The sequence below is a fragment of the Ascaphus truei genome, chromosome 2 (genome assembly GCF_040206685.1).
Source record: "Ascaphus truei isolate aAscTru1 chromosome 2, aAscTru1.hap1, whole genome shotgun sequence".
Taxonomy (NCBI): Eukaryota; Metazoa; Chordata; class Amphibia; order Anura; family Ascaphidae; genus Ascaphus; species Ascaphus truei.
The window spans coordinates 402,810,931-402,835,552 of NC_134484.1; the positions used below are offsets into that span (position 1 = coordinate 402,810,931).

A 24,622-nucleotide genomic window follows, 5' to 3' on the forward strand; every position below is an offset into this window, starting at 1 on the left:
GGACTTTCCAGCATGAATGGAGTTAACCTCTCCTGAATAGGCTACCCTCAGGTGCAGCTAATCAGCCTGGGCTGAATGAATAGGGAAGTGTTTTAAGGAAGACACAGAGAGTAACGCAGTGAGAGACTGTTTTTCCCCAGAAAAGGGGGAGGGGGAAGAGATAGAAAGTGTTCCCCAGCTGCAGAAGCTGGCACAGAGGACCTACAGAGGAGTTTCTCTGAGCTCACATGGGGCCGAGTTCCCCAGAGAAGGAAGGACGACAGAGACCGTGCTGAAGCAGGGGGCGTCTGTTCCAAACCCTGTACTAAACAGATAAGGCAAACACTTTTATCATAGTCTTAAGACTGTTGATGTGTGGTGCATATGCCAGGGCATGTTTTGGGGTGGGAACCAGCTTAGCTGGCCTTCCGAGTTAGTAAGGGTTGAAGCTGAAAGAACAGTTTGTCTCCTAAGAGGAGTAGGAGTTTATTTTATGTTTTGTTTGGACTTAAAGGGATGGTGGGCCTGCTAGTATATTGTTTAATCCCTGTACATAAACCCCACGTATAGAGAAATGCTACATTCTGGATACAATTTGGATAAAAGAGACTGCAACGTGGTGTGGGCATCGCAGTATGAATGCATGTACACACGTGTGTGTGTGTGTGGGTGTGTGGGTGTATCATTCACGTATTCTGGCCTCTTAAACATCATGCATAGTTTCATCTATACAAATTAGTGTTACAGCCTGTGAAAGCCTGGCAGGGAATGAAGCCCAAGTTGTCTGGGGAAGAGCCAGAATCTAGATTTCCTGCTCACACTGCGCTACAGAGCTAATTTGTCGCCTCTAGTATACTGGATTCATTAACCTGGCTGGTAGCCCTGTTTTACGGCTGAAGGAGCAGGCTCATGCAAACTGCATACAGTATGGGAACTGTTGCTGCTTAACTACAAAAGACTGACTGCTGTCTGAACGCTCCCTGCTGACAAGGACCTTACACTGTTTATTGCTTGTGAATCCTGTGACTGGGGTAAGAGGGCTAACAGGAAAAAAAACTCCCCAAAGGGTCTTATTTCTGTTTTATTTCCTTTCAAGTAAAAACCACTGCAATGGGTTTATTTCGAGCCTGATACAAATTATGTTTAAGGTTGGTTTCTTTTATAGAAATCTCCAGCTAGTTTTGAATAAAGCATCTTAAAACAGCCAAGCCTGGGTTAAGGAATAAGAGCGACTGGAACCAGTTTCTGACACATTTTAATCTTATTGTATGTGATTTGCAGCATGCTGTTACCAGCTTCAAAATATAGCTTCACGGCAATCAGATTCAGATTAAGAATCTGAAATGAACAAAAAGGCTGCCCTCAAATTAATTGCCACCTCACAGTTCCTTTATTTCATGTAGGTTTGACCGTACAAGCTGCTTAATGCAGCAGACCTAACCTTTGCACATCATATGATGGCATCCAGGTGACAAAACTCTGGTATGGATAGCGGTATGGTCAAACTGTACAGAGAAACAGTGTAACCAGGCATGTCATGGGAGACCAGGACTCTTTCACGGGATCAAGCAGACAGGACACAGATCAAATAGACAAGTGTTTATTTGTGTCAGAGCCAACAGACAGCACAAAGACACCTAACAGAGCTATACTCACATCACACAGGTAATACCGGGGGAATTCAAGCAGTCCTACTGTAGGTGCCCAGTGCCATCGAAATGGCTTGCTTAGCGCAGCTTCCTCTTCTGTGGGGGAATCGGGAACTCCAGGTAATGCTGGCTACAAGATCCAAGCAGGCAAGTTTATATCTTCCGTTTCAGAAAGGCACGCAGCCTCGTCTTGGGTTTCTTCAGCACAACCTCAGAGTACACTATTTAGTCAATCTCCACGCCAGTCCGGGAATAATCTCTGGAACGGAGTTTGGCGGCCCCTTTTCCAGATTCCTGTATCAATAGGAAATCATGGAGAAAGGGTGGTGACCAATTACAGAGTGGATGCTGCGTGTGGGACCAATCACAGCATGGATGGTATGTGGGCCAATTGCAAAGCGAGCTACATAGGCCAATCAGGGCTGTGGAAAATTGAAACTAACTAACCACTAATGCTCGAGTCAGTTGGGTCTTAAGATCTCAGGGTCCAGTTTCAGATGGATGTCTCCTGTAGAGATTGATGACAATTTGACCTGAACAATGGCCCTGCCCTCCATCACAGTTAACAAGGACTGCGTACACACCCCTTTGCCTACAGTCCTAGCAATAACATTTCTCTAGACATGTGGCCTCAACAAAGGGTTTTTAAGCCCTGAGTGTCCACAGAACTTGGCTATGCTTTAAAAAACAAATTTTTATGCTTGCAGTTACATTACACACTGAAAATAAAGGTTTACACCAGGGGTGGGGAACCCGCGGCCTTAAGGCCGCCTGCGGCCTAGTAGGCCATTAAGTGTGGCCTTGTGATTTAATCCAAATTCTGCAGAACAAATCATTTTTATTTTTATTAATGTTTTTGTTCGTCTTTAATTTGACACCGGCTATGCTCATGATTTAGTTCTAATGCAACAGTAGAATGTAAGTTAACCTCCCCGCCTGACTGGCGTCACTACCGCACAAGGCTGCATGGCGAGAGGCCGTGGGTGTGTCTAACCTACGCGTGGGTAGGGTGTGTACTGTCTCTGATGCTCCCCATTGGTCAAGTGAATTACACTACCCCCACCTACGGCTTTACCTGCGTTTTCGGACGAGGCCAACGGTTTAGAAACGCGACAGTTATAAGTCAGTCGATAATCAACTGTTCACAACGGTGCACGTGGCTTTCCGTGTGAAGTGGAATTTGAGAATAGTTACACTTGACCATATCCGCGTATGTGTTTGAGTGTATTTTTTTATTCTGTCTGTTAACAGCCCATCATGTCGAAGAAGACCAAGAGAACGCTGAAGGAAGAAAACAGAATTTTTAAAGAGGATTGGGAACTGCAATATTATCTTGTTTCTGCTAAAGATTAGATGATTTGCTTGCTTTGTGATACTACAATATCAACATTGAAGAAATTCAATGCTCATCAGCATTATATCACTCATAAGGACCACACATATTTCAAATTAGAGGGAGAAGTGCGAAAGCTTGCATTACAGAAATTAAAAAATGAAAAGCAAAAGCAGAGACAGTTATTTTAAGCAGCAATAAGGCCCGGAAATAATGCCACTGAAGCAACGTATAAAGATGCTTATGTACTCGGGGGGGGTGGGGGGGAAGGGAAGGAAATTCAGCGATGTAGAAATCGTCAAAGAATACATTGTCGAAGTTGTAGGTTGCTTAGACCCCGATAGGGTTTCAAAGTACAAAAAACTGCCTCTGTCAAGGAGAACTATAACTGATCGGCAGTATGAAATTAGCCCTCAACCCAACAGAACAACTTCACACAATACTCCACAAGGAAAATATAAATTATTCAATCACATTGGATGAATCAACTGATACAACGGACTCGGCGCAGGTATTATACTTTATTCGGGCTATAACAGAAGATTTTCTGTGCCACGAAGAGTTACTCGCTTTGGGCACTCATACGGGTAGAAATATAATTTAGTGAGTGTATGTACAGACGGAGCCCCTGCCATGACAGGAAAACGTGAAAGGTTTATTGCACAGGTAAAAAAAAAAAAAGTATCATCAGATCCAGATGCTCTCATTTCTTTTCATTGTATCTTACTATCAGTAAAATCTCTGTGCTAAATCTACTATTTTAAGTGATACTTTGGAACAAGTTCTACGTATTGTTTACTATATTCGTGCAAATGCAACACGGCATCGTCAGTTTCGTAACAGGTTAAAGGTGGACGATGAAGTACTCAGTGTGGATTTGCCGTATCATTCTAAAGTGCGCTGGCTGTCGCAGGGACAGGTGCTAGCAAAAAAATTTTATCTTTGCGGGAACGGATAGTTCATTTTTATGAAGAACAGAATCAGCAATGTGAATTATTGAAAGAAGATTTCTATATATATTTGGCCAAATGAGCCACAATACAATGTATTTATAGGGCAATCCTGTATATTCATCCAGACGGTAGGGCAATGGATGGGCTTCACCTCTTTTATAAGAGCCTCACTGCCCATTTCGTCACAAGGCATTTCCAGCGAAAACAGGATTCTAAAATATTGTGTCATTTAGGTTACAAAAAACATAGCTTTGTATTTAAAGCAGCAGATCCACCTACTTTTATTTATTTCTTTTACCAGGATGGGAATGTACTAGTGTCATCTCCTGGGACCCCCCCTCGCTCCCGAGATACTTACAGCTTTTAAGTCCCCTCCAGAGAAAACAAAATGGCAGTTTTAAGCACAAACAAAAGTGAAAAATTAGAGGGGGCTTACAATATATGGGGCATACAGTATGTATCAAAGGCATAAGTGGAGCAACTCTGGGGCAAAATAAAACTGCACCACTTGCATTGAAGGAAAAATTCGCACTCAAAACATGAATAAGAATATAAATATAGATCTCTTTCTTAAATGTATCTTATAGCACATGGGTAGGACCTTCACTTGGCACAGGGACCATTCCCTTTTAGGGTACCAAGAGGTGCACCACAGCAGTGCTCTCTTCTGCACTGCAAGCAATCCCCGCCGGCAATTTCAGGACAGGCAGGGGAGTGGGAAAAATGCCAAGAGCTGTGGCGTGGACTGCATGTGCACAGAGCAAGTAAATGCTAACGTATTAAACTATGCTTTCATGGCTCACTATTAATGAGTCTTTGTTTTGAAGCGGTTCATCTTGAATATAAATAATTTAACATTATAATGTAATTTAAGGCTTAGTCTGGTGTAAGTGTCTTGAACAGGAGATAGATATAGATACATACATATACACACACACACAAAACAGAAAAGAAGCGCCAGCTCCATAGCATAATACTGCATAGAAGATTTATTATTAAAACTAGATGTGTCCTCCTGCTGTTTGATGTCAAACACACAGATAGTCATTTGAGACAGTGTTTTTTTATGTGAGTGTACGTTCTTGTGACTACTCTCTGTTTTAATAATAAATCTATTATGCAGTATTATGCTATGGAGCTGGCGCTTCTTTTCTTTTCTGTTTTCTAGATATCCATGTGATCTGGCTAGATCACTTAAAGCTGCAGTTCAGTCAATATCCTGCATGTGTGTTTTTTTTAATAAATCAGTTCTGTAGTAAGAAAAATACTTTTAGCATTTTCTGTTTTTAAAAAAACAACTTTGAAAGACCAATTTTCTTGTATTCTATTTTAACAGCCATTTGCTAAGGCACTGCCCCTTCATGTCCTGTCACAAGCCCTGGCACACCCCTTTGTCAGCCCTGCCCTCTCTCTAGCACATGTCAGTGCAGGAATGCTCATGAATATTCATGAGCTTCCACTGCCAGACAAGCAGAATATAAACAGATCCCTTCACTAATTATGTCACCAAATTTCGACCTATCAATACATGGAGAACGAATTGACTGACAGCTATACAGTTCTTTAGGTAATTAGAGATTGCACACATAAAACTATTGAAGTAAAAAAATTAATTAAAAAAAAAAAAAAAAAAAAAAAAGACTGAACTGCAGCTTTAAGAAGTTTCTGCCTACTCCATAATTTACTTTTTTCCGGAACTGGACATTTTATCTTAGAACTTACTGGGATTGGTTTGATCATTATTTTTATTGTTTGTTTTTTACATCACACATTGAGTTTAATTACTCATCATATCACTTGGTCACACACATATACATCCCTGTGACACGTCAGGTCAGCGCTACAATTTGTTTGTGTAATTATAGGGAACCATGTTAATGGTTTTGAAGCAAAAGGTGGCACTGTGTGGTCATTTGCATTTCATTTCCCAGAATCCCTTGCTGCAGTGGAAGTGTTGTGTGCTGGGTGATAATGATGAAAGGCGGGGTTGCAAACCTGCTAAGACATGCAAATGAGCATACAGTAATATTTCCATTTGCTATTTGCTTTGCTGTGAAGGGTTTTGTGTCACTTTTGTTACCCACCACAAGCCCCTACAAAAGTGTGCATCACACCGAGTCTGAATATAGTGCCTGGAACAATTCAATTTGGCGCCAAAACGCTACTAGCCCTCCTATGGTGGCCCAACTAGGACACTGTATACACCTACTGTGTGTAACAAAACGGAACGCTCCGTCCTGCAGATCTGTATTTTTAGGACTCCTTGATAAAGTGCTTGGTGCACGAAACATGTAGGAGGGTGTTGCACCTCCATTTCTTCTTTTTATGGATGAATAAAGAATATTTGTAACCAGTTGTTGACCCACTCTCTTGGCTGTGCGCCTTACAACACTGCACATCACCTAGTTTCTTCAGCCTTTTGTCAGTGATATAAAAAAAGGACACTCACCTCTACCAAGTAAGAAGAGAAAAACTGAAAGTGATAAAACCCTAAATTTAATAGCGAGTGGACACACAAATACCTAATTATTTTGTCCACGGAACCAAGTGCAAAGCAAATGTATTTATTGTGCCATTAATGTGTCAGCAACAAAGGAATACAATGCGAAACAGCATTATAAAATCAAACAAAGGGTTTTTGAAAATAAATATCCAGAGGACACATCAGTAATAAGTTCAAGAGTAGTTGCACGGATCTCTAGCTCCCAACAACATGGAACTGCAACGCTTGTACAATCTTGTGCGCAGCAAGAGAGCGACAGTGGCATTATTACGTGTAACATGGAAACTAGCAAAGAAAAATAAGCTATTTACCGACTCTGAAATTGTGAAAGTGCATTCTGATCCTTCTAGATGAGGTAGTCACTGATGAAATGGTAAAAGCCAACCTAATTTCATCAGTTTGTCATGCTCAAACATCTTCAATGCAAACAGCTGACGGATTGGAAAATTAAGTGTTGGACTCACTCCTAAACAGTTTGGGAAAGGGAAAATGTATGTCCATTGCATTAGTTGAGACCAATGACCACACAAGCAGACATTGCTCAACTGTGTATATGTACATTCTTTTGATTGCCAAAGGGTTCTTGAAGAGATGCCAGCAATTTATTCTACTGGAAGCTTACACCAATGGCGATATTTTTTGAAGAGCATGGACTTGACGAAAGTATGTCTCCTTGTTACGGACAGGGCTCCTTCAAAAGACAGGGAAGGTAAAGTGCATGATCAGAGGCAAAGTTATCTGCTCTAGAAACAAATATGGTGTTATTACACTATTATATTTGAAAGTGTTCTGTGTGATACAATCTGCAATGAACTGAAAGGTACTATGAATACAGTGATGAAAACCATAACCGTCACCAGCTCTACATCATGCCTTCAACACACGCTTTTTCTAACATAACTAGCCGACATGTCTGTAGATCATCATGATCTAGTAGTGCACAATGATATTTGTTGGCTCAGCAAAGGAGAAGCACTGAATGTCTGATCTTCTAGTATATTGCCTCCTATTTCTTTAGTCCCTTGCTATATGCTTGCAAATAAATCATACAAATCTTTTCCCATTGTGAAGATTTAAAAATTGTATTCTATATTGGAAAAAAAAGAAATAGAGAATTTTTCAGTAAAAATGTTTTGGATGTCTGGGTGTCGATAAGAAGGCCTCTGGCATTTGTATTGGGCATAGGGGAGGACAATTGTAATGAATATTAGGAGCTTTGGTCTCAAACACTGAAGCCTAAATTTTAGTTGTGGCTTCTAAATCTGAACAGTAATATACAGGTTAACCCCTTACCTACAGGAGAAACCTGTAATGTACCACACGTGATATATATAAAAAAGATTTTGTAAAGAATGTATATAGAGCATTCATTTTAAATCAAATGTAAGTCAGTAGCTCCCACAATAATTAACAGAATGACAAACATCCAAAACTGCATCTTTGGTAATAATAATCTAGGGGAGGTTTTGATAGTTGGAATTGAAAATAAATCTTTATATTACAGTAATAAAAGGCACCATTTAACCCCAGTGACCTAGCGACGTACAATGTAGATCAAGAAAGGTGCCACGCCATGGGTCCTTTAAGCATACACTATGGTATTTTTTAGGGGCGGTACTTGATCTGCGCTCATACCACACAGATTCCAGCACAGCAGCCAGAATTGACCCATGATCGCTCAGAACAGCGGTCACGTGATCAGGAAGTGCCGGAGACATCCACGGCGGTGCCACAACCCTCTGGCACTGAAGGAGTTAAATTGATTTCAATGCTTTTCCGCTTACCCAATCATTCCCCACCCCCAAGTAAGTGTACTTCTTGCCTGTTACTGTACTATATTGTGTGTTGACCTATTTAAGGAATAAATATACTTTATTATATCTAAGCCTCGTTCAGTTCAACCCAGTTATTTGGTGTATTATTATAGCCTGTCACAAAGCTCCCGTCACACCAAGGAAAGGACTGCAGTACTGCACTGAAAACGCCCTTTGTTAATACTATGGGGGGGTATTTATTAAACTGTGATTGTGCTCATCAGGGTGTTTTATAGGATGGAAACTCCCATTTAAGTCAATGGACAATTAGTGCAATAGTGCCCCAATAAGCACTATCGCAGATCCATGAAAAAGAATGGGAAAGATACTCACTGGAGATTAATAAAATGGCTAAATTAATTAATAAAATTAAGTATCAAGTAGTTACAAAGTAGTAAAAGTTAGTGTACACGGGTCATATAATCCCTAGTTTCTATTTAGTAAGTGACAAGACATGCTTCAATCCCCCCATGGGATATCTCTCGCGTTGGTCGTGCATGTCGTAATGGTGAGGCAGCGTGATAACCCAACATCCTTGACAGGCTTCGTACGTACACTCTGCTTCAAGGTTTTTGGGTTTGGTTACAATATAATTGTCCAAACTTTATATACCTTTGCCTATTGAACAAACAACATACAAATTGGCTATTTCATTGATATATTAAATATAATGCAGCAAGATGCTATTCATATAAAATACCAGATAGACAAAAACATGTTACTTGCACATAAATAACACTGAGAATAGGAAATGCCTACAGTACTACAGTAGGTAGTATTCTCTGTATAAGTATACTAGCAAAAAACATGTGAGTTAGCGTAGAGAGGAGAACATCAGAGCGAACAAGGAATGCATCAGAGAAGGAAGTCATGAGAGAGAGTGATCACCTAGAAGAAACGCATGTAAGAACTTGGTGTGAAAAGCATATGTCTGTCAGTACTTATAAATAAACAAAGAGCTTCTTAATCTGCCAACACGAGAATGCAGAAGTTTATGAATCTCAGAAGAGTAGATTTGACATTTAACAGTAAACGTGTTCATTGAAACCCATAGGAAATGTAGTCTGCAGTCTGAAGATCTAGAACTGCTCTCATTATAGCAGTTGTAGATCCCTATAACCCAATTTAACTGTACCTTATAAATGTTCAATACCCAAAAAGTGCAAGTTTAACTAGGACTTAAAGGTTTATTTTTCTTAATAAAATTGGGAATGTTATTAATACAGTAATATTCTTGTTTTTAAATTTCTTTCAGTTTTTCCAATGTCCTTTTTTCCACAAGTACACTGCATTAAATAAACATCACATTTGGTCTGATACTTTGAATATTAACTTCAAACTGTACATCTGAGCCTTGACCACAATACGTTTTAGAGGGGGTCATCAAATTGCAGTACCTACATGTACGACACTTGAAACAGCCCTTCACAAAAAGAATAGTCAAGAGGCCCATTTAACCATTTGTGATATCTATTTTATTAAAAACTTATGTAACCCTGCTTCCCTCTTTCCCCCAGACTCTACGGTGGTGTCTAGGGTGCATGAGGGCAGATTACATGAGGTGTGGTGCGTACCTGTGAGGAACAGGAGGGCCTGAGCTTCCCGCCATGTTGTGGGGGAGCCAGGACCGGGCTTCTGGGGTGGTAGCCTCCATGATCTCTTAGTGGTGCAGCGCCTCCATCTTCTATACTCCCAGGAATATGGGACAGGACCGGTATAGAAGAACCCCTTGGGTCCCAGGGTAATACTTTCCAATTCACACACAGTCTTTGGTAATAACGAATAGTCTCTTTTATTGACAGAGCAGCAATCTCCCAACGATAGTGGCTTCCAGCAGCCGCAACAACAACAGCCAAGACGTGTTATTACGCCGCTCGCCTTCCACACAGATAATTCCTCCTCTCCTTCCCTCCAAGTCTGTCCTCCGACAGGATGGTCTGGGCTAGGGCTTCAATACCCCGTGGCAAGCCCCCGATGTTATCCTCGCGGTGGATCTTGGATTCTCCCCATCACCCCTGGCAGTGGGGTGAGGGCATTGGTCCACCAAGTCTATAATTCTATCAGATACAAAAATGTCCCAGAATCGCTCCAAGGAGTAACTGATGCTACCAATTGCACACATGTACGTACTACAGAAAGTCCAGAAAAATCAATGGATAAATAAGTTCATGAACATACTCCCATCCAGCGTCCCACTGATAGAGTCCTCAAGGTAATATGATACCCCATTTGCACCGTGCGTTAGTGACTATCCCACGGGACGGGGCTATAGCGTGGTAGGGAAGATATGAAGCAGCGGTACTGCCGTGTCCCCTATGCAGGAACCATAAACGGCTTTTTAAGTATGCCGCAATCCTTCGCCACTGCCCTCACAAACCCGGTGTCACGCACGGCCAAAATCCCCACACGGGGGGTGAAAATGAAGATGAGTTGTTAGAGTTTTTCTCTGTAGCAGACTTTTTCAGTGTATATGCACTCATTAAACAACCTTTTATTCATCTGCGTGTGGATCTCCTATTTCATACCCTGACGGCTGCAGTGAACCGCCTGATTACCCCATTTCTGTATAATTCTATCAGCTCTACTAAAGGACGCTGAATCTTTCCGCTCCTCTCTCTCTGCTCCTGCACTCTGCGCAGGGGAGACCGTAGTCTCCTCCAACTCCTCGGACCGATACACAGGATTCTTTGACTCACGGCATACTAACTGAACTGCATACTCCCGGCATAACTAACCGGCAACTCCAGACTCTCGATATCACTATCAACTCTAACTCTACTCACCGGAGTTGGCTGCTAAATATAGAGCTAGCCCCGCCCCTCGTGATGTCAGCAGAACCTCCCCTCTTGCTCACGCCTGCAGCAGAGTCCAGGCCTGCGTCTACCACTCAGGATAGGGCTATGAAGGGGGAAAACCCATGATGATTACTGGTGCCTGATCTTAACAGGACTTACCACAGTAGAAGGAAGATAGGTATAGCCTGTGCTGTTTACAGGGGGGCTACACTTAGAATTATTTTCATCATCTTGTTGCTACATCTTTGGCGTGCTGATCCTCTATAAATGATGGTTCTGCATATAAAACCACATTTCAGAATATGCTTTAGTAGGCCCCTCGCAGAGCCAACTATTTTCAATGATGACAATGTTAAATACGCTTCAAGAGAAAAAGTAATGAATGCCTTCACTGGCTTGCCAATATGTTTGAAGTGTAGCAATCTTCAGGCTTTATTACAGTTCAAAGACATTATACTCATTAATGAGCCCATCTTGTGTCCCATACTGAGACCAGCAATTGTGCTCAGCTTTAATACCTTGATTTTGTATTCAAACCACAGGAATGTGAAAGTGCAGAAGCACCCCATGATAAATACTTATAAAAACATTAGCAGCTTGCTTCTACAGAATACAGTCCTCATTACACATCATTTTTTAATCTCTGTACAGATGAACGTTCATTACTAAAAACAAAGTTATTGAAGAAACATTATGAGTCTCTCACAAACGAGGAAAAGTTTGGAAATGCTAAATTATAGGCCCAGAACCCAAATGTCTGTGCGATTTTGCCTTAGAATTTCCTTAAGAATTGTATGAAAACAGTTTTGCTGAAACCTCATATTATATATACTATGTACAGTATTACATATTTATACAATTTAAAAGTAAAGTTTACATGTTTTTAACCCAATTACATGATTATTCTCTAAAGTGCAATAGCCATTTGTAATCATTATAAGGTGAATAATCCCCATGTTTCTTATTTGTAATGGGTTAATAAAACATTTCAATAAATATCACATTTTATATGATTTTGATCGAAGGTGCTGCCCTGTGGGATTTATTGTTATTGTACAGACGTGTTAGAAAAAAAATTGCATTTACAATAATCCAAACCTTTTCAACTTAATTTAATATATGCTGAATATTATGCACAACTTTTTTTTGATTAAAGGAAAAAACTCACATTTCTGGTGAGTTTTTCGAATTGTGTCATCTATATTACGAGAAGTGGGGTAAAACTGTTAACAACGCATTAACTGTATGCAGGGCCGCCAGAGGGGGGGGGGGAACAGCCAGTACAAGTGTCCCACGCCCCGTGGCGGCAGGGGGCCTGGAGGCCGGACAAAGCAGTTGCCGCCACGCCCCGGCTCTCCCCACCGGCAGGCCTTCTCCTCTCTCACTGTCCCACACCAGGCCCTCTGACGTCAGTACGCGACGGGCCTCTCTGACGTCGGCGCGCCAGAAGTAAGCTTGACCTAGCTTCCATCGTGCAACGCCATGATTGGGAGACACACTGAAGTCAGAGGGTCCGGCGTGGGACACAGAGAGGAAAAGGACTGCAGGTGGGGAGAGTCGGGGGCCCGGCAGCAACTGCTCTATTTGGCCGCCGGGCCTCCCAGCAGTCATCGAGACCCCCAACCCCGGCAGTCACTCCCCCTCCTCCCCCCCAGCCTGACCATCACCAAGGTAAGACTATTTTTTTAAGATGTATTGTTTTTTTAATATGTACACACACACACGCGTTTTTTTTTAGATGCATTGGGGGATTTTGTTCTTTATATGAGCATTTGCTTTTTTTATATGAGCATTTGGGGACTTTTTTTTATATGTTTGTTTCATTTATATATGTATGGGGGGGGGGGGTATATGTATTTGGGAGGTGGTTTTTGAAGTGAAACTTCTTTAGTGGCACCTAGTTCTGATGGGGCAAAACTGGAGAGATGGAGACGAAATGTGAAACGGAAGTGACGTCATGGCTGCCCCCCGCTCCCCCCACACGTCTGTTGTCACATGCTCCTCCCACATGGCCGATGCCGCTCCTAACGGCCGCCATTCCCCCCACACATCCGCCACCGCTCCTAACTGCCGCCACTGCCCGCTGACATGCCGCGCATGCGCGATAGTCATGGCGAAGCTCACGGACGCCACGGCTCGGAGATCTTCTTGCGCTGCCGGGTGAATGAGGAGGACGGCTTTTGCCCTCCTCCCCCCACCCGCTCAACATTTACTCACCGCCGCCACAGCTCCTAACGAGCGCCGCCGTCCGCCGAGATCCTGCATTGGTGCGGCGACGTCAAGCTGCTGCTGCAATCCGCGGGGGCCCTCCACGTCAAGGAGTTCTCCAGCTTCGAGGCCAGCGCTGTCAACCAGCCGAAGGCTCTGTTCGTGGTGAGCTGCACGTTGCGGGGCCGCGCCCTGGACGTGGTGCGGGACGTGGTGAGCCAGAGCTTCATCAAGTACTGCGTGCTGGTGACGGCGGTGAGCCCCGGGGAGGCCGAGGGCCGGGGGGGGCATCAGCAGCTGGGGGACCGGCTGTGCGAGTGGATGGGGAACATGAACTTTCACGGCTGAGGTGATGTGGGCGCCGCTGCTGCTGGCCCCGATCTCCCCAAACCTATTCCTGGCCCCGGCCTTCTCCTCTCTCTTCCTGCTGCTACCTGGCGGAGACCTGCAGTGATGCACCGATCAGCGCCCCCAATTGATGTGCCTACTCCCCCGCCCCCCCCCCCCCCCCACCCTGTGAGCTGCCGAGCACCTCCCATGTCCCGTACGTCCGCTGGGGGGCTGGCTGCAGCAGGAAACACAGCCCACACCTCCGCCGGAGGGAGGAGATTCAGACAGAGTCCCCCGTGTCCGCAGCTACGCCGTGGTGGGGGTAGGTCAGGAGGGTGGGGGTGTGGGGGTAGGACACAGAGAGAGACATACACACCACAGAGAGAGAGACACACACACACACACACAAAGAATTCAGTTACTATAAATATAGACGTGCAAATAGCTAAAACATGCGGTCAAACTTTTGTGTTTTGGAAGTGAAATTGTTTTGTGATTTTTAATTAAAAACATCACCATCACAAATACAATTTCTGTGACAAAAAACAAAGAAGTTTCACTTACTATGAGCGTGCTCAGCACACACAGCTTTTTATTTTAAATTTATTTATTTGGGTAGGCTGTATATATTTGGGGGGTGGAGGGCTGTATATATTTGGGGGGTGGGGATTTTTTGTATGTATTTGGGAGTGGGGGTCATTTTTGCATTGGGGTGGGGTTTTTTGGTATATTTTGTGCGGGGAATTGTGTGAGGGGGGAGAGAAAGAGTCCGAGGAGGTGGATTGAGTGGGGTAATTGACGGAGGCTGGAGAGAGACAGGAGACAGGGGGTGAGGAAAAGAGGGAGTAAGAGTGAGACGCAGGGGTGAGAAATACATGTGAGGCGGGGGGGATTGAGTGAGTGGGGTAATTAATGGAGAGAGTGAGAGGTTAGATGGAGGAGAGATTAATTCATGGGAAGGAGGGAAATAGAGGGGGCTTGCGAGGTGTCAAATGGGACTCAAGGGGGCAGGGGGCAGTCAGAACTGTAGTCCTGGGCCCCAAGGAAATCTGTCTGCTGCCCTGACTGTATGTTTTTGCACTGCTACCACAGTGTTAACTATGCATTACTCATGCCTCACCATATTGAATAGTGGCCCTGGTGTGTGAGATGGAAAGTACACTTTTGTAAGCGAGTATTGCGAGTTCAGAGAACACATTCTCCCTGAATATTAAACCACTACACATTATTACTGCACTTCACAACAGAGATTTAAAAGTAGCAGCACTGCGCGATTTAGAAAAAATATATACGTTTTATTACAGGTTTGCAGCAGGGCCTAGAGATACTTACTTCTGCAGGGGGTACTGGTATCTTTACGATTAAATGTCACATGGCCAATAGGAAGCCACAAGGGTTGATGTCACAGCTTCCTATTGGCACGCGGGAAATTTAAACTACCATTTCGTTAGGCACACATGTTCCCTGGCTGCAGATAAACCGCCCCCCTCCTAGAGAGGTAAGTTATCGAGAAGCAGGAGGTCTCTGGAGCTGAAATTAACGCATTTCAGCTCTGGAGACCCCCTGCTTCAAACCTGTAATATGTTTTTTTTACATTTAAAAAAAAAGTTAAACAGCACGGAGACATGTTCTTCTGCTTTAAAACTTACATTTGACATACATGTTACTATTATTAAAAAGCAGTTGTAGGAAGCAGGAAACATTTCTGCAACATTAAAAAGCCAAACAGATCGTTACATCGGAACCGGAAGTCAGGAAGGAAGGAGAAACACGCCATATGGTTTATGTATTACATTGATATACTGTACTTATTTTGTAGCATTCTTTTCCCTAACAATCCATTGGGAAGTTTGATTTATTTTCCAGTACCCTCTGTTAAATGTTAGAATATATGAAAGCCTCCTACCCAATGTTATGTATTTATATATATTTGAGAAGCAGGCACACCAGGTCTTGTAGTAAGGAGGGTGGGGGAGGAGTGTCGTTAGAATAAATCAATGTTTTGGCTCTCTGGAGCCTTTTGTAGCAGTTCTTTGTACCCAGACGGTTACTGATTTCTTTAGTGGAGTGCCATTGCACCCCCTGAGATAGATATATATATCATTTTGTATAGGTTATTTATGGATATTAGAGCACTGTGTCTTCTACTAACATGGTTTGGGTAAAATATATATTTTATATTTTCACTCAAAGCAGGGAGAGAGATATAGATTCTAAGGTGCAAAAAAACATGCACACATATACACGCAGTCCTCGTTTTACAACGCTTCGTTTTACAACGCTTCGTTTTACAACGCTTCGTTTTACAACAAATGGCTTATCCAACGCTATGCAATGCATACCTATGTTCATTTATACAACGCCAAAACGTCTTATCCAACGCTCTTACGATGCTTTGCAAAGTTATTTATGTGTATATAATATATATACACTGTATATATATATATACTACTATATAATATATATTGTTATATTATATTGTATATCTTACTATATATTTCTGAAAGCACTGTATGCCTGTCTGCGTGTCCTCTGTCCCTAGCGGCAATCGCATTGGAGCTTTGGCCCGTCACTCCGCCTCAGGCCAATGAGATGGCTCCCTTGGCCCGCCCGCCCCCGCACACCTCTCATTGGCCTGAGGCGGAGTGACGGGCCAAAGGTCACACACACACACACACACACTTACTTAGGGGTGGGGGGGGGGGGTGTTACATACATTAGCAGCATGTATAACCCGGGGGGTGGGGCTCACAATGTTAGCAGCACATCTCCCGGTCTCTTACCCGCCGGTCCCGGAGGCTCCGCCGCTTCCTCCCCGAACATCACCCTGCAATCCAACTCATCACAGCCGCAGTGCGCGGCGCTCATCGGGACCCGCGCGCACCTCCTCTCTCCTTTCTCGCGCTTTTTCCTCCCCCCCCTCCGGCGCCGCTACAGTCAGTGGGGGAGCGGAGCGAGCGCCCGGGACACAGCGGGGGACTCTCACCACGGCTCTCACCACCCATAGGCCACTCCCTCACCCGGCGCTATCCCTCACCCCCCACCCCCCCCACACACAGAGCACGCACTGTGCGGCTCTCCCCTCACACAGGCCGCTCCCCGTCCCCGAGGGCGCTCCTCCGGCTGTCTCCGCCTCTCCCCGCGAAAGGCACACCACCTCCTCACCGGAGCGTCTCAGCCTCTCCGCTGAGGAGCCCGAGGTTGAGGATGGCGGCGGCCGGTACCCGGACGAACAGGAGCGCGGCCGTGTGCAAGGTGAGTAAATGCAGGGGAATGGGTTATTTAACGCGTCCCTGACTCCCCCTGCCCTTTGCCCCCCCTACCATCCCTGCCCTTTGCCCCTCAGCTTCTAAGATACAAAGAATCTTCCCGACGCGTTTCGTGCGCATGCGCGCACTTCAAGGGATGTTGCTTTCCCTTGAAGAAGTGCGCGCATGCGCACGAAACGCGTCGGGAAGATTCTTTGTATCTTAGAAGCTGAGTTTTGGTCTGTGGAGGACGTTGCACAGCAGCAGTTTGAGCCGTGGGGGACGAGAAGTGAGAGAGGGACATCGGGAGTACCTTAGGGCGACGTCACATCCGCCCGAAAGCCCTGGAGTTCGAGTGACTCGTGCGCTCCAACCTACCATCCCCTCAACGTAGAGACACCCGTGAGAGAGCTCCGGTCGCCATCTTTGGCACAACATCTATGTGAATCCAGTTCCACTGCCTGTATACATCCAACATCGTGTGAGTAGGGTTACAATTTTTCCCCTCCGGATTGGTGTGTGCCAGCCACCCTCCCACACCCAGCTATAGTAGTTTTTTAATAAATAGTTTTTTTAATCATTATTTAGCCTTGCTAGTGTTGTTTTTATCTGTTTTGTCTGTCATGTGTTGTTAGTCTGTTCATGGTTTTAAGTTTGCATTGACATACTGCACCATAATTAGTTTTTTTCTTTTCCCCTTTTATATTGCACTGCATTCTGATGAGATTTGTCAGCTCACTTCCTTACCATCAACTCAATTAAGGACTTCAGTTGGACTGCACACTCTCATGGTTTGGACTTTCTTTATATGACAATCTATGATTGGCGCCGATATTCTCTTTTTTTCTGTATGCACTTTCCTTCTAAACGTTTTTGGATTTTTCCGGTTGTGCTGCGCCATTTTTTCTCTTCCACTGCATCTAACCTACAAGGATGGAGGCACACCTAGATTGCCTGGAACTTGGATCAACATGGACGCTGCAGCAGACTTGTGAGTTTTTGCTTGCTACATGGTTATTATGTTCCACTAAGGGATTTGGGTACTCAAGTGGGGTGACAATTAGCATTTGGGTTCCTGGATATATGGAGTGCCGCTCACGCTGGTTTACCAACTAGGATACCACACCCAGTACCCTCCCATAATCAAGATACTCCAGGCATCATACAGGAATTACAATCTTTATACCATAATCATCACAGCTGTATTCAGTTCTTAGCACCACGCATTATACATTTGAAAAATTACCTTGGTAGGAATCCGGACGTTTTCAATGGGACTAAGATCTTGGACATTCTCCTGTGGACTTTTAAGGCCCTATAATAAAAGAAAATGTAGTCTTTAAGCGACAAGTAAACATCAGTTTTACAATAAGCCTTATAAAATAAAGTAAGAGTCTTCCTATTATGGGGAAGGCTAATAGTAATTAAACAAGAAACGTTACTGTGATTTAAGCAGTGACATAAACCAGGAGACACCCAAACTCTAGATCAGGGCTCGTCAACTACATGAAGAGCCACTAGAGCAGGGGTGCGCAAACTGGGGGGTGCGCCCCCCAGGTGGGCACTGGATTTTTCTGGGGGGGGCGCGGGTTATTGCGGAGGCCCGGTGCTCTTCCCCGAGGCATTTAAATGAAATGCCGGGGGACCACATGAAGCCTCTGCAACCTCAACTTACCGGGATTCAGCCGTCTTCTGGTCACGTCGCCATGAAAACGCTGCGTCATTTGAAGCCGCGGGGTCACGTGACGCGACGCGTCTTCGTGGTAACGTGCGTCAAATGACACTGCGGGGTCACGTGATGTCAAGTGACCCTCAGCGTCATTTGACGCCGTGTCACAGGAGAGGGGGGCGCGAGTGCTGGGGCCGGCACACAGGAGGGGGCGCAGCAAAAAAACAAAAAAAAAACTTTGCGCGCCCCTGCACTAGAGCATTGTCATTTCATTTTGGATACATTTAAAGACTTACACATTATATAATTGTAACATTTTTGCAAGCATTTATAACATTTGTACGATAGGGATTTACATTAGCTTCACTTACATGTGCGTTTCAGGGTAAAAAAAAAAAATTGGGCACCATTTTTTTTTTAGTTGGGCCGCTGTCATTCTGCACCCTACACCCAGTTTAAATAGCTCAAACTAAACAACGCCAAACGTAAACAAGGATAATAAAAACATTAATACTGTATATTACAAACATCTTATATTGAGAAGAAAAAAAATCTTGAAATCTTAATAAAAAAAAAACAAAAAGAAGAAGAAAGAAAAATCACAATGTAAAATGTGTCAATGTGATTTGTGAACTTGCACTTCAGGTAACAGTGTCTCAGTATTAGGATTGATTTCCGAGGTGGATAACAGAAGCAGGCGGCGCCCACATGAGCGTCTGTCAATGCAGATCTGTACTTGGTTTTGAACAACGTTCATTGCTGAAAACTTCTGCTCATAAAACAAATACAGTACGGGGAAATAACTTACATTCCGTTTCAAATATTTAAATAGATTTGATTTATTTTATGTTTTTAATTATTAAAAAAAATCGCTTGGATGGCTGATTTCAACAAGTTATTCAAATTGTGTTCATTTTCAAAATGTATGTTAATATTCAGAAGTTTCCCCTGTCGTGTTTTCTCATTGTAAGGATTTCGCAGTGTTCCTTTGCTTAATTGATTTCAGTAGATTTTTCTAAATTGCTCCTTCATTAGGCGGCTCATTCCAAATGCCATTAGGGATCATATTGTGGTCCCGTGCCACAGGTTGGCCACCCCAGCACTTGTGCTGTGTAGGTAACTACAATAAAGTAAATAAAAAACAAAATCCTGCTCTAGACCATGTCAGATGTTAATCTGCAGTACCCGTGCCTCTGCAGCGCTAACAAAAACAGTGCAAGATCTTCATGAACAGGAAATCACTGAAGTATTTCTATTATTGAAAGTGTACATTGTGGGACTTTGCCACAGTAGGTGCATTTTGTATCCAATACGGTCCAGATACAGCATAGAACTGAAAAGTATAATAACTTAGTGTAATGCAGTTTATTACTTCAGGCTTATTTCCTAAACATACTTTCCTGGCCTATTCAGTAACATCACATGGTAATGATAATCGAGCCCCTGAAATCTTATAAAGAAAACAAACCTTGAATTGTTAAAGATTTCAAAATGACTTCGATGTAAATCACAACATTACTTGCATGTTATGATTACAGTGTGAACAAACAAAAGTTCAACCTCTTCTGCGAAGTTCAGAAAGGCATGACTGTTTTTTGCTGTACAGCACACATTAGAGGTAAATATAGGCTAAAGGTAATAATAGGTCGTGAAATCTATGTTTTTAGGAAGATTCTGAATCTTCTCTTCATACAGGTATGTCTGCATATACAAGTTAATTCGACTACCAAATCTCCCCCCAGTGAAACAAATTTATCTCCCCTCCCTTCCTTTTTATTGTCATGTGAGATTGTTATAGTATACAAGTCAGTCTGTATTGGCTTCACTTGTTAAGTGTCTGTAGAGTTATATTAGAGTTGGTTTAGAAAAATAACTGGATTCATCACTTCAGCATCAACTCTGCACTTGCGAGAATTTACCTTCTTATATGCTATGGCAATTTATACACAACTTTGAGACTATAGCTTCATCAACTGCTGTGTAAGCGCCCGTTTATACTTCCCTCAGGCCTGATTTATACATTTTGATCTCAATTCATATCCTCCAATACCTGAGAACTCTCTTCCTAACTTTCTCTCCCTACCACCTGCACTGCATCCCAATACTGTACTGTATGCCCTCCCTAATGCTCGGTTTGCTGTTTCCTCATTCCATTATAAACTTTTCTTTTCTATCCAACTTCCCCACACTCCTCCCCTCCACCTTTGCATGTGCCAACACACTGCACCACAATTTACAGAGCTCTATCCCAGCTAGTTCTGCTCCCTCAATAAAAAGCACTCCCACAAATCAATCTCAATACTGTATCTCTCTCAATATCTCTCTCTCCCTCAATATCTCTCTCTCAATATCTCTCTCTCCCTCAATATCTCTCTCTCCCTCAATATCTCTCTCTCCCTCAATATCTCTCTCTCAATCTCTCTCTCTCAATCTCTCTCTCTCAATCTCTCTCTCTCAATCTCTCTCTCTCTCAATATCTCTCTCTCTCAATATCTCTCTCTCTCAATATCTCTCTCTCTCAATATCTCTCTCTCTCTCTCAATATCTCTCTCTCTCAATATCTCTCTCTCAATATCTCTCTCTCAATATCTCTCTCTCTCTCTCTCTCTCAATATCTCTCTCTCTCTCTCTCTCAATATCTCTCTCTCTCTCTCTCTCTCTCTCTCAATATCTCTCTCTCTCTCTCAATATCTCTCTCTCTCAATCTCTCTCAATCTCTCTCTCTCTCTCAATCTCTCTCTCTCTCTCTCTCTCTCTCAGCAAGAATATCAACGTGAGATTCTACGTCTAGATTTAATACAGTAATCACAATTTGGCAAAGTAAGCTAATTAGTCATAGATTAGGCATCTGTTATTTTATTAATTAGTAGTTATACACTTTCAAATTAAAAAATGTCAGTATGAGGTAAATTAGATTAGAGGATGATGTTCTATTGTAAGTACAGAGCTTTTATCAAATACACACTACCTTTCACGTTTCTGCTTAACCTGCACAAAAGCTAATCACACATGCGTTTATCTATTTATAGTACATACAGGCTTAGAAATGTTAAAATACTTGCATACTAAAGCAAATGTAGCCTGAAACACGCAATGCCTGATTTGTATCTATAGAAGCTGGATGAAAATAGCCATTTTCATGTAATGTCTAAATTGTACAAACCTGCTAAATAGAAGGCATGTGCTATTGCTATTTTGTGCAAACATACAGTAAACAGATTAATTTAGATAAAATAGTTCTATTGAACTGTGTTTACAGTATGGAGATAGCCTTTTCAAAGACAAATGCTAATAAGCATGGCTTTTATGATGTTTGAGATTGTTCAAACTAATCTGTTAACATTAGCGGGAGGCAAATTGAAATGCCAAATTCTTACCTGCAGGTGACACACACACACACACACACACACACACACACACACACACACACACACACACACACACACACACACACACACACACACACACACACACACACACACACACACACACACACACACACACACACGAAAGCAGCCCAAAATGTCTTCAATAGCATGAGAACTATCTGGACCTGATCCATAATCTCATGCTTTCATAGTCAATCTGCTAATTCTGAAACATTATAGACGCAGTTTGACTAGCATGGCTTCTCTGGGTGGCTACAGGGACAGAAGCAGGAGATTCTAATTTTACACTGATAGTTGGTATAATCTGTAAACTGAGCGGGATTGTTTGGCGGAGTACCATAAATTACCATTTTTAATGGGGAAAACCACTATTGAGAGACTCTTACATTTACCATGTATGAGGTGACAGGGAATGAGTGGGGTTACTTTGCAATTAGTGAAAATAACTAGAAAACCGACTGAAAAACTTTTATAATCCCCTCCCCCAAAATATTTTTTGAGCGAAGGATGTTAGTTAAGATACTAGTAGCACCTGCGCCCATGGCGGCTGTAACTAGGGGTGCGGGTGGGCACCGCTGGATTTATACATTTTTATATTATGGTTATGTATGTTACTGATTGTACATACAGCACCCTACCTTAAAAAAAAAAAAAAAGTTCCTGCTCTTCTGCATGTGCCTGATGATCTTCCTCTCTCTACTCAATGAGAGGACTGTATTTACTACGCGGTCTTAATACCATAAGGCACCCCACAGTCTTATCTTTATTAGGCTGTAAGGTACCTTACTGCCTAAGGCCTCGGCCATGCTTACTGCTTGCTGGCTGGCGCGCGCTGCCGCTCAGCACTGAGCCCCTACAGCCGCAATTAGATCGGCTTTAGTAGGGGCTCGCCTGCGCTTCCGCGCGCTTTCGGAAGCGCAGGTCTTAGGGGAATTTAAAATTCCCCCGCTTGCCAGCGAGACAGGCCAGTCACGTGAGCGGTTCCCCGGACCACCCCCGGCCAGTGACGCGCCCGCCCCCAGACCGCCCCCTGACGGCTGCTGAGAGCGCTTGCGGTAGAGAGACGGCTGCTGAGGCCTGAGCCTCAGCGCTCCTCAGCACGCCAGCGGTAAGCGTGTCCGAGGCCTTAGGTTAAGGCCCCGCTCCCTCAGTCAGCGCGCCCTCACTGCAGACAGGTGGGGCGTTGACAGACACAGACCGCGATATGCGATATGCGATATGTAGGGAGCCGGTAGATGGAGAGGGAGGGGAGTGGGAGGGGCTCTGATCGTGGTGCCGTCCACCCCCCCACACACATACATATACACATACATACACACACTTTAATAACCTGCAGCTCCTTCCCTGCTCCCCGCCCAAGGCGCCTCCCATCTAGCTCCTTCCCTCCCCTCCATTGGCTGACTCGCGTACCACGTGACACGTCAACGCCGAAAATCACTAGATTCTTGCAGCATCGGCCGGCTGACGCGTCACAGTACGTAGTCAGCCCTGCCGGAAGGAGGCAGCGGGGGCAGGGACCATTCGGGCAACGGTCTGGTGGTCGCAGCGGGTTCGCAGCCTAAGGCCGCGGTCACCGTCGGCACTGTAGCACGCGCGCCAGGCGGAGTGGCAGCGCGTGCACAGCGCTTCCCCGCTGTCTGTAGCAGATTGTGATGGGTGGGCGTGGCAGGAGTTTTGCAGGGGCATGGCCACGACCTCACGGGGCAAGTTGTCAATACAATTTTTATATGTCTTTTAAAAAACTGGTCGTAAAGCGCAGCTGCCAAATGCGCGCCAAGTTACGTAGTGGGCCCAGCCACATTCAGGGGCAGTACGTGTTCGCGCCGCGCAGTTAGAACATAATGGGGATATAGCCTTATACTACATGCTGAATGTCCCTTAAACCTTTCAATACCGGGGGGCAAGAAACACACTGCTCCACAAAGGTTAACCTCTTAAGCACCAGAAGTACCTAAATATATTGCAAAGCATTCATGCCGTTCCTCCAGCACCAGAGAACTGTATTGTAAAGCATCAAATTAACCCCTTCAACATCATACTGGTTTTCAATGCATTAATACAACCCCATGGGCACCGAAGCGGGCTGCATTGCTTTGCAATGCATGCATTGATCCCCTTCAGTATAAGCAAAGCTCACACTGTATTGCTCCGCAATGATTTAACCCCTCCATGGCTCGCAGGCCGCTCCTCCTAACGAATACACAGTGATCTCCTGGCTGACATTACCTGACGGGTCATTAGGGACTTGATCTTCTGCATCTCGGGGCTCTGCTCGGTCTCCCTAATAACAGGGCATACAATAAGGCGCACTCGCCGCCGGGCCTGCGCAAAACCTTCACTCAACACAGCAGAGGCTCCTGAACCGGCGACACAGGGAAGCCATACTGAGCATCACGTGACAGACCCAGAGAACAGGCGACCCGTTGACAGCGCCGAAGTGTTCCTGGGAGTTGTAGTCCAGGAAACGAGGCAGCCCTGGAGTATACTGACAGAGGATTCCCGGTAGAACTACATATACCGGCATGCCGTGCGCGCGAGTCTTCAAGTAGCAAACGTCTACTGTAGGGTGTAGGAAGTGTGTGGTTGACAGATGAGTCTGCGCGATAATGCTGGGGAAGAGCAATAATCAGTGCTGGTAACTTTAGGGGTTGGTTTGTAAACGGGTAGAGATATATTATGAAAATGTATATGTGTTATTCTGTGTTTATAGCACCCCCACTTACTAAACGTATTCCTGCACTGCTGGGTTCCG

The 24,622-nt window shown here is 44.1% G+C and overlaps 1 protein-coding gene across 1 annotated transcript in view; it reads right to left on the reverse strand.

Annotated features, from left to right (window-relative positions):
* Positions 1-24,284, reverse strand: part of VPS50 (VPS50 subunit of EARP/GARPII complex) — a 269,783-nt gene extending 245,499 nt beyond the window's left edge. The window contains exons 1-2 of the mRNA XM_075587338.1: positions 24,097-24,284; positions 18,059-18,127 (exon numbers count right to left, since the gene is read on the reverse strand). Of these exons, the coding sequence (XP_075443453.1) occupies positions 18,059-18,127; positions 24,097-24,129 (102 nt within the window). The 5' untranslated portion in view covers positions 24,130-24,284. The remainder of the gene's footprint in view (positions 1-18,058; positions 18,128-24,096) is intronic.
* Between the last annotated feature and the right edge of the window lie 338 nt (positions 24,285-24,622).